Here is an 11,055-nt window from a genome sequence, read left to right as displayed (position 1 = left end):
ATCTTGTACCCTTTGGCCAACATCTCCCCAACCTTCCACCTCCCCCAGCTCCTGGTAACCATCATTCTATTCTCTGTTTCTGTGAGTTCAGCTGTTTTAGATTCCATATAAAAATGAGATAATGCAGCCAGGCTCGGTGGCTCACGCCTGTAATCCCAGCAATTTGGGAGGCTGAGGTGGAAATATCACTTGAAGCCAGGAATTTGAGATTGGCCTGGGCAACACAGGGAGACTGCATCTCTCAAAAGAATATATATTTTAGTTGGGCGTGGTGTGCACACCTGTGTTACCAGACACTCTGAAGGCTGAGGTGGGAGGATCGCTTGAACCCAAAATGTCAAGGTTGCAGTGAGCTATGATCACACCACTACTGCACTCCGGCTCGGCCAGAGTGAGACAATATCTCTAAAAAAAAAAAAAAAAAAAAAATTGTGACTTCAAGTACACAGTTACTCACTTGATAGTAAGGGGTGGTATAAATATCAACTGTTCCATCACTAAGTACATTTTGGCTTCTTTCTCATCCATCCACTATAGAAGAAATAGTCAGATAGCCCAGTATATACAATAGAACTCGCACATGAACCTCTGCAGTGCTTATTTTGCCTCTGTAACTACTGAAAGAAATCTCAAATAAGGATCTTCTTAGAAACTTAAAGTAGTACTTAGGAGTACTTAGTACTACCAACACACGCTTTGGGTAAAAGGAAAGTTCTTTACAAAAATGCAGACTTTAGGAATTAAATGCTCCCCACAGGGACTAACTTATTCCTGTATAAGTGATTATAGGCAGAAAAACAGAATCTGAATGAACTTGCTTTTTTTCTTAAACTTGGAAAACCTAGAAAAGGTAAGAGTGGTATATAGGGGCCAATTAAAATGAAAAGCACAAGGAAAAATGAGAGGAAGTCGCTCCTGTCCTCCCAATGAGGGTATTGTGTTTTGAACAATTCATGAATGTAATTTCAGAAACTCAGCAAAAGAATACATTTAACTGACTTACTCCAAATATATTCTGAATTTCGTATTTACTAAATAAAGTGTTTCCAAATGAACATTTTTTTACATGTTGTTACATGTAAAATTCCTTTTACATGCAAAAACGTGTACATCTTTTAAACATGTTTTTGCATGCAAAAATATCTTTTTAAACATGTTATATGTTGTTACATGTGAAAATTGCACATTAAGAAAAGGAAAGGTAGGTGAATTCATCATTCAAGTTTTTAGATGCAGGTAGACTTAAACTTCCACATAATCCATGAATATTAAGCTGGAAAAACAAAGCACTCTACATAATTTACCTTGCCACAGATGTGAAATAATTGTAAGCATACATAAATGTTAACGAAATACTTTCATTCAGTGCTAAGGGGAGGTATCATTGAATGATGGACCAAAACAAACTACATGGCATTTTGATGTCTGTGGAAATGACATGCCCACAAAGCAGTGGCTCGACACTGATATTAATATATCTTGCTCAGTTGCCTTAATTATTTATAGTAGTTTAATTTTTTCAAGAACACAAATGTTAAGGTATTTTAAATAATTTTGATAAGGCCATAGAATGTATCTATTTTTTGAATTCCTACTTTCATTGGAATTGCCTCTTTATCCTAATGAGTAAATACAAAAGAATGCATAGATAGGATAGCTTTTGTCATCGTCTTCTTGTTTTCTGAGAAAGAGTCTTGCTCTTGTCGGCCAGGCTGGAGTGCAGTGGCACAGTCTTGGCTCACTGCAACCTCCAACTCCGGGGTTCAAGCGATCCTCCTGCCTCAGCCTCCTGAGTAGCTGGGACTACAGGTGCATGCCACCATGCCTGGCCAATTTTTGTATTTTTAGTAGAGATGGGGTTTCACCATGTTGGCCAGGCTGGTCTCAAATTCCTGACCTCAAGTGATCCACTCCCCTCGGCCTCCCAAAGTGCTGGGGTTACAGGCATGAGCCACGGCACCCAGCAGGTTTTGTCTTCTTTTACTAAAGAAAAATGTACTTTTCTATGCCCGTGCTTTCTACATTTTTGGAACTGATACAGATCCACAGAGGCGAACTGAAATCTAAATCATCTTTAATGTTAAAATTTAATTGACCGTGTACATAACTATGCAATCCCTGCTTTCTCACAGAAGTGTCTAGGATTCATTCAACAGATCATAGAAACAAGGTCTGGCATTTAACAGACAAATGACAGAGGAGCTATACTGATTTATACAAGAATTATCAAAACACTGTCATGCAGTTTACTGTAGTTCAAGTTGTGCTTGTATCATATAACATAGGTTCAAGTTCTTTCTTCAGTCATCAGAGTAAGAGAGGTTGAAGAGACAACTAAGTGTCAACTCTTCCAAAAGCTGTTTCAAAAAAAATTTAAGTAACCGTGATACACATTTCTGCAAATAAAATATTCCAGTGCTTATATCAATCCTGAGTTTTTAATATTTAAATATGCACTACTTACAGTTCTGACACGAGTTTATTTAAAAACACGGCTAGTTATCAAGTTCACTTTCTTCATCGGAAGAAATGATGCAATAATTGTCTTTAGAGTCCTTGGTAGCCTAAAAGAAAAAGTCTAGTTCACTGACAAACCACCACTTTACATCTCACGTTTTAAACAGGGTTAATCAGATGTCAAAAGGAAACAACTTTTAATATTCAAAGGATGCTGGTTATTTATTTCAAAGTGAAGAAAACTGTAATCAATACATGGAGCTCCAAATACCCACTTAAATTTTTTAATGCCAGATTTCAGTGAAATATTATTTTAGCAGGTCCAACTGTCATGTACTTTGCTTGAATAAAATGGGTTGATGAGCATCTTAAGGTCAAGATGGAGCAAAGACAGAAAAAGATAGGCAGGCTTATATTGTGAAATATATTTTTTCAGCAGGATTATCAGCAATAGTCTACGTAACGTGGTTTCCACTGAAGGGATAAAATGGTCGGTGATATGACCTCATCAAGTTAGAGAAAACGTAACTATGTTTGAAACATACACTATTCCCTCAACAAATAGTTCAACAGTTCCTACTCCCTAAAATGTTGTATGTTAATGCTGAGGAAGATGTAAAAAATGTAAGCATAATCTCTTCCATAATCCTGTGACATAAGCAAATGCACAAACAAAAAAATTAATACAAAAATTGTGTAATGCTATGGAAGGGCAACTCACTCAGACGTGTAGCCAAAAATGGAGACTGATGTTGACTTAGTTGGCAAAAGGTTTAAATTGGTCGAAAAAATTTTTTAAAGCATTGTGAGGGAAGAGCATGAGTAAAGCATGAGCGTAACAGTGAATTCCTTCAGGGAAAGCTGTCAACCTGGATAGGCAGGAGCAAAGACAGAGGGCGGCAAAACAAGCCTAAGAGGGGTCACGTAAAGTGGGGAGTCTCTGAACATCTAAGAACTGAGACGGGGCACCACTGACAGGCTGGGAAGAGCGAAGGGTTAGGAAGCATTTTAGGAAGGGGAGGGTTGTAGGAAGGTAATATTGCCGATCAATGAAGGATGGCTCAGAAGAGAAGAGAGAACTCAGAAAAGAGTTTAATAGTACAAGTAAGGAAGAATGAGGTCTTGAACTAGGGCAGCTGCAGTGGGAATTTTAAAAAAAGAAATTTAAGGGCCATTACAGAGGTAAAACTTGCCTCATGGTAACTGTATGGGAAGGATAAGGGACTCAGAAGAGTCCAAGATGATAGCAAAGTTCCTACCTTAAGTGGTAACATGCAGCATTAACACTGACAGGAAAACTTCTAGTTTCATGTTCATACCAATTAATAAATGGTTTCTGGGGAACATTATAGCAGCATGTTCTCTACTTGTGACTTCTATTTAAATAACTGTTAGATCATTCTCAAGTTGCTTGAAAATGTTATTTTCAAACTCTTTTCTCAGTTTATTTAACACATCTCAGTTAGTGTAGAAGAGTGACATATGAACATGTATTTTCACAAGGTTATTAAAAAGAATACCTTATTTCCCAGAAAAGAATTCCACTATTACCTAAATAATATACATCTACATGAAGAAGTGATTGTCCGATGACAACTTGCTAATGTGCTATACGACAGCAGATAATTCACAATTCACAACGTGTTAATAATCAGCTGGCTTTCCCATTCTGTTATACATCTGAATCATCCCTTATTATTACAAATTGTCATGTAAAACCATTACTGATAATTCTGTAAGTGAATATGCCATAAAACACTCCTATATTATAGCAGGAAATAAAAGAGACACTCAGTAGTTACACTTGCCTACTTCCTATTTAAAACTCTTGAAACATCACAAGTAAAAAAGACACCCAGAAAGGATTTATGGTCTTCTTGCCTTCCACCATAGATTTGTCACTGACGTCCTGAAAACTGAAAATAAAATCATTAAAACTCATTTATGCCTAGTGTTCCATTATTGGAACGCTAACCTTGTGGGAGTCATGTATATCCTACCACTCAAGATCATCGCCAAGGTCTGATTTTTCACACACAAAAAACATGCAGCCTCTGGCATAAATGGGTCAATGTGTTAATAAAATGTCAATTTTATACACAAGATGTATATTTCCAGGTAAAATTTCCAATTTACCTTTTCCTGTTCTAAGTAACTCCCACAAAACTATTCATGAATCCTAAAAATACATTTACCAATTATGTTAAATTTGGAACAATACATTCAAAGTGAAAATGGTAAGTAATTTAAAATGTATAACCAAAATGTCTTTCCATACATTCAGAAACAAGAAGACTTTCTTCTATTATGCACGTGGTGTATTTTATAATGTATTATGTTACCAAATAGAACAGACCTTTATGAATTGCTCACGTAGCGGCTTCACCTCTTTCAGCCCCCCTCTCCTAACACTTGTATGTTGTTGACACCTCTTCTGTTTTTCTTGAAATGCTTTCTAGAAGTACAAAAAAGTAGTGATGAAAATTGGGTAACTTTTAATACTTACAAAACATAATTCTGCATTAGCTTTGTAGGAATACTCTTTAAATCTATACTTCTTAACGCTTTCTTTTAAACAACGTTTATGACCAATTTTAAAGAACTGTGTTCACCACTCATATGCTAAAATGATATAATGACCTTTTTCATCAGTCATTGAGTAAGGAATTTTCTTTCTTCTACATACATATTCAACACATATGTCTTAATTCTTGATTTCAAATGTAGAGTATATGATGACCCTTCCTATAATTTGTTGACTACACATGGGTAAGATTTATACAGAAATTAACTAAGAAACATTATCTCTTACTAAGATTTTAAACTGGTATTAAATCTTGGTCATTTCAGTATGCACATAGATGAGCCTTACAAAAATGATGGCCTTTCTGCACCTTGACCTAATCTCCAACAACAGTGTTCTCCTCTCCTCTACATGGCACTCACTTATACAGTCATCCCCTAGATTTTGTCATTCCCAATGACTGCAACACCTACGTAATATTAATAATAGCAGTGATAAAGAGCAATCATGGGTCAGATCACATCCTGAAAAACTTAAATAAACCCGTTACACAGGAACCCTTCAATCCTCCAAATAACTCTGACATAGGTACTCTTACCATGTCTCCTTTTGTAGACAAGGAAATTTCGGCACAGAGATAAATAGTTTGCCCGTGGTTCCTGAGCTAGCAATGGTCAAGCTGGAGTTGAATCACAAGCAGTGGGGCTGCAGTGCCCCAGCCCTTGACCACTGCACTCAGCTGTTTCTCCATCTTCCCAACATACAGCCACTACCTTCCTGCCACTGTAGGTCACTCACTTCAGTACTACAGCTCAGGAGTCTATTGGGATATGACACCCACCGAATGGAACACTTTTCACTGCCCATTGCCCACCCCCATGTGCTCAGGTAACTCAGTTCCAGCTGAAATTCCACAGCCAGTCATCATATCCCCATCCCTGCGTCTATTCCCTGCCCAACTCTTCCTCTATCAACGTGCTTGGCTACACCCCAACCCAGGAAATTCCAACCCTACAGCTGCTTTTGCACAAATATGCCAACTGGGCTCACTCTGACTTCTTAATCGCTATGATGCTGACCTCAGTTGGACCACAAATGCTTCATGGCAATTATATTCCCCTGGTACATGAGTCCACTAACGGGCCCCCTCTCTGGGCTCATGCTCTCTTCCTTCTTTGCTGGATTTCTGCATGAACAATTACTCCCTGAGACACTGATACAATAGGTTAATCATAAAGCTAAGCCTGATACCAACAATTACTTCTTCTTCTGTTTCTTCTCCTTCTCCTCCTTCTTTCTCCTCTTCCTCCTCCTTCTCCTCCTCCTCGTGTTCTTCTACTACTATTACTTCTGCTGCTGCTGCTGCTGCTGCTGCTGCTGCTGCTGCTGCTGCTGCTGCTGCTTCTACTTCCTCATCATCTTTCTGCTTGTCTGCGATGTATTCTTTAAGGACATTCAGCAACTTCCGAGTATGTCTATAATCACGTTTCTGCCTGTAACACATAATATGTAACACTGTCATATGTCATAGAGAGATGAAAAATTAATCCTATTCAAACTAAAACAGACTTGACATAATTTATACTATAAAGTAGCAAGGGAGTAATAGCAGCTGAAATCTTTTTGGGAAAAGGTGAAATGAGTTACTCTCATTCTGAAAGGATCCCTTCCTAACTGACTACTAGAGCAGCTATCTCACATTATTTACATGCTGAAGACAAAGGAGGGTTTACAGCACTATAAATTTCCCAGAAACAATCATTTTCTCTAACAGCAGTTTACTTTTCATTTTCTCAAACTAAACAACATATGGGTTCTCATAAGTAAGTTCAAGAATATAACAGCCATTCATCCCGTAAGATTTCCCAAAAGAAATGCTTCACTTAACTATTTCTCCACATTGGCACAACGGTGATTTTCTAAAGGGAATAGTGAAAACAATTTAACTAAAATAGATAACTTATTTACAACATAAGGTTGTCCCTTTCCACATAACTTAATATTGTTAAGGATCTACAGACTAAACGTTGAAGACATTTATCTTACATGCAGCTGCCGTATTTCTAGAAACGGATAAAAATTAATTTTACAGGAAGACTATTTTTATCTGGAAGGCAAAAAGAGGTCATCTTCATTGGCTTCTAGGTAATATCTCTCAATTCTGTTAAACTGAGGTTATAAAACTAAAGAAACTTACCTGCTTAGGGAACAATCAAGTAAAATATGTTGTTCCCTAGAGACACCAATATGTACAGGATAGTTTTTGAAATTATTTGCACCAACAAATACAAAGAAATGATATAAATATCATTATGCAAAAAAGCCAACAATCATACCTTTTTAGTTGTTTTTTTCTCAAAGCACGTTCAATTGTGTTCTTGGTTTTCCTATAAGCGGCTTTATCTATTTTTATCATTTTTCTTTTTGCAGCAAGGTCCTCTTTAATGTCAGCTAGGTAGTAAATGAAAATGCATTAAAAGTTAATGCTGAAAAGTAGTTTCTTCGCATACATTGAAATCAATGTGAGACATGATGGTTCAGCAATATCGGAAGGACATTTACATTGTAAAATGCAAAGATCACTTCAAAAAGCAAGATTTACTCATTTGTTTTCTGTAAAACCTTTTAGGTATTAATATTAGCACTCTAATTCCAATTGGTATAACTGCAAATCACTTAATTGATGGATGATGAAAAAAAGCAAATAATTAAAAGTTTCTATTTTTTAAATGTGCAGAAAGGGTTACAAACACAGACTCTAATTTCTACATTTATAAAATGTCTTGTAATTTAAAGGACATGTTTCCATGAAATACTGTCACAATTCGTTATGCAAAACATACAAAAAAGTATCTTATTTAATAAGACCATCAAAAGGGTAGAAATAATACACAATAAGAAAAGCATTTTTTAAGCAATCTAGTGATTGATGCTATTAACTGTATTTTAATAAAAGAAGCATCATCCATGGGTGTAAAAATTTAGGCTTAAGTAAAGAAATACATTCAAAAACACTTTTGAAATATTTTCTTGGAGCTTTTTAGATGATATTTTTATCCATAGTTTTGTGTTTCAGAAAACTGTAATACTACAAGGAATGCTTTCCTAAACATGGTTTCACATTAGAGATCTACCATCAATTGCTAAAGATAGTTTTCAGCAATCATAAAAGATCTGCACCATAATACAAGTCTCCATCTATAAGGAGTCTCCATTATATAATGGAGACTTTTTACAGTCTCCATCTATAATGCTCAGTTAGGCAGCTCACAAAACCAGCACTTAGTCACTAAGCAGAGCAAAGCTTTCCAAATATACTGCTTGTATGAATTATCGCTATAGAAGAGCTGAAAACTGAATTGAGCTTTTTAAAAATATGAGTATTGTCTCTGTCGTCTTTACAGAAATTTTCTCAATTTTTTTTGAAAATATGGTCCTATAACAGTCAGTGCAACTAACAGTTCACATGGCAATACAAAATGTATGAGCTTTTGGATCCAGTTACATGTTTCTCACTGGGTAGAAAACTTGTCTTTCTTTTTCGGGTACACAGTTTATTACTGAAATAATAATAGAATATCATCATTTTAGATAATTCGATTTTCTCTTGTACTTTAAAGAAAACAAAATCAGAATGCTGTGACAATAGAATAGCTAAATTAGGAACATAAAAACTCATATTAAAAACTCTGAGTACATACGGACAGGAAGAGGGGAACAACAGATACCTGGGCCTACTTGAGGGCAGAGGGTAGGAGGGTGATGATGAAAACCACCCACCAGGTGCCACGCTGACAACCTGGGTGACAAAATAATCTGTATGCCAAACCCCTGTGACAGGCAGTTATCTATATAACAAACCTGCACATGTACCCTCAAACCTAAAATAAAAGATAAAAAAACTTATATACTTAATCTGTGTACACTAAAAGAAACGAATACAGCTGTTTCTCCTCCAGTGTCCTCTAATATTCCCCAAATAATTAAATTTCCACGTGTATAAAAGAAAAGCCATCCCTCTCATTTCACCATTGTTAGAAGCATTCTCACATTCCACATCAACAATCAAAAAGGTAAGTATGAAAATGTATTAAACACATTACATTAAATACGTATGTTAAACGCTATATATGAGAAGAAGGCGTGTAAGACAGTCTTGTCATCCACTAATTCATATAACCTACTGTAACATTTGTATGGTTGAAAATAATTTTCAAAAACTACAAATAGCTCCTAAAACATACCTGCAATATATTCTAGCTTCATGGTATGAATCCTGTAAAAAAAAAAAAAAGTTACATCAAAATTTTAACATAATGCTACACAAAATGCCATGTTTGTTGGGAAGAAATGTCTTATGTGAAATGTTCTGCATAGAATAGAACAGTGATGACATGATCCGAAGCTGACTTTTCCCAAAATACTTTATCCGACAGGCAAAAGTGACTTAAACACTTTACCCCATGTGCTCATCTTTTTCAGCAAAAGGTTCTCTTTCCCCATGCTCATCAGTTACATCTTTCTCCCTTGTTTCTGTAAAAGGGTTTCTTTCCTCATGTTCATCATTGACTGGATCCTTTCCTGCATTAAAATTTAAAAGACAAATCTTTTTAGAGGAAAACGCTGTTGTAGACATTTTTCGTGGAGAAAGGTACCATTTGTGGACTTTTTTGGTTCTCTACCAATTAAAGCTTTAAAGCAGAGCTATGCATGGAATCACTGGGCCCCTGGCCATTTTACGGAGGCATTTTTGGAAGCCCTTCGGGTTTAAGTCCCAGTAAACAACGCTCACAGGTCAGACCCCTTGGATGTTAGGACCACACTCATGGAGAAGAGCTGCTCTGAGAGCATCTGTAACCCTGCTATGAGGGGGAGCCTCCCACGGGAAGCCTTAGGCCCTCGATCCTGCTTTGAAAACCTGGGGCCTCTTAGCACATGCATGGTGGACTCCAAAGCCACGAAGGGGCCAGGGGTCTCGGGCTGCCCGTGTGCCCCCCGCGCAGAGAGCAGACAGATCGTCTCCTTGGGTGTGCACCTTCTTTCGTGGCCCCTTGGGCTGTGTTTACCTGCATGCTCCTTCACGGGGGCAGCCATAACTTGAGCCTCCAACTGAACCTTGGCAGCCCTCTTGCTGCGCTTCCTGCCCACGGGCTCCATGGTTGGCTGTCCTGGGAAGTTAGAGGCGACCCCTGAACCTGGTTGAGTGCAAAGTCAAACTCAGTAGGCTAAGGAAACAGGACATGTGAAAGGAGAGCCATCGGGATTGCGAGTTCAAGAAAGGGTGGGGCTGGCCCACCCCGTGTGTCCTGTGGGAGCAGGAGGGGACGGAGAAGATGTCAGTGTCCCCTTCTATCCTTCCCGGCCCGTCCAGCCCATCCCTGGCGCTGGCTGCAGAACTCACAGCTGCCTCGTACACCTGAATGGCCCCTGCAGGACCCTTGCAGTGCCCTTGGGACACAGCTCGGCCCTGCCCCTGCGTTCCCCAGAGACCTGTGTGGCCCCAAGGACCATGGGTGACACAGGACCTGCCCAGCCATCTCTGGGGGAATGTCAGGGGCTGCACTCCCACTCGCCCGCCTGGATGCCCAGGTGACCCCTGGCAACTCCAAGTGTCCTGTCCTGATGGGCAGCCGGGCTGGAGGGACCCACTCGGACTGTCCCCCACAACACCCCCGCCCATCCCCTCCACACACACTCCGCCCCTCCTCCTCCCCTCCCCACAGTCCCTGCCCATTCCCTCACCCCACGCACCCCACACCCCTCCCCTCCCCTGCCCCCATCCCTGGCCCCACACCCAGCCCCCGCCTGTCTGCCACTCCCCGGACCCTCCCCCCTCCGCCACCTCCCCTCCCTTGCTCCCCTCTCCACCCCCTCCATTCCCCCACTCTCCCCTCCCCTGCCCCACCCCTCCCCCCGCACACATGCACAAGCCCCCGGGACACTCCCGGGCCCTGGGGATCACTCAGGTGTCTCCAGCTCCCTCCCTGCCCTCATCCATCCCATCCCACCCTCAGGGCCTCGCCCTGACCCAGGCCCCAGGCAACGAAGCCAGGGCCATTTCTTCACAGGTCAGC

General features: G+C 39.6%; 1 protein-coding gene across 1 annotated transcript; it reads right to left on the bottom strand.

Annotated features, from left to right (window-relative positions):
* Positions 1–2,063: 2,063 nt before the first annotated feature.
* Positions 2,064–10,488, bottom strand: LOC105478267 (family with sequence similarity 9 member A). Its single transcript, XM_024791653.2, is given in 9 exon segments — positions 2,064–2,357; positions 2,465–2,564; positions 4,814–4,912; positions 6,237–6,474; positions 7,318–7,432; positions 9,226–9,257; positions 9,442–9,562; positions 10,048–10,180; positions 10,182–10,488. Coding segments are annotated over 8 exon segments (849 nt in total). The 5' UTR covers positions 10,224–10,488; the 3' UTR covers positions 2,064–2,357; positions 2,465–2,495.
* Between the last annotated feature and the right edge of the window lie 567 nt (positions 10,489–11,055).

The sequence above is a fragment of the Macaca nemestrina genome, chromosome X (assembly GCF_043159975.1).
Source record: "Macaca nemestrina isolate mMacNem1 chromosome X, mMacNem.hap1, whole genome shotgun sequence".
NCBI classification, from domain to species: domain Eukaryota; kingdom Metazoa; phylum Chordata; class Mammalia; order Primates; family Cercopithecidae; genus Macaca; species Macaca nemestrina.
The sequence above is the reverse complement of the archived record's forward strand: the minus strand, read 5'-3'. Positions and strand labels throughout refer to the sequence as shown.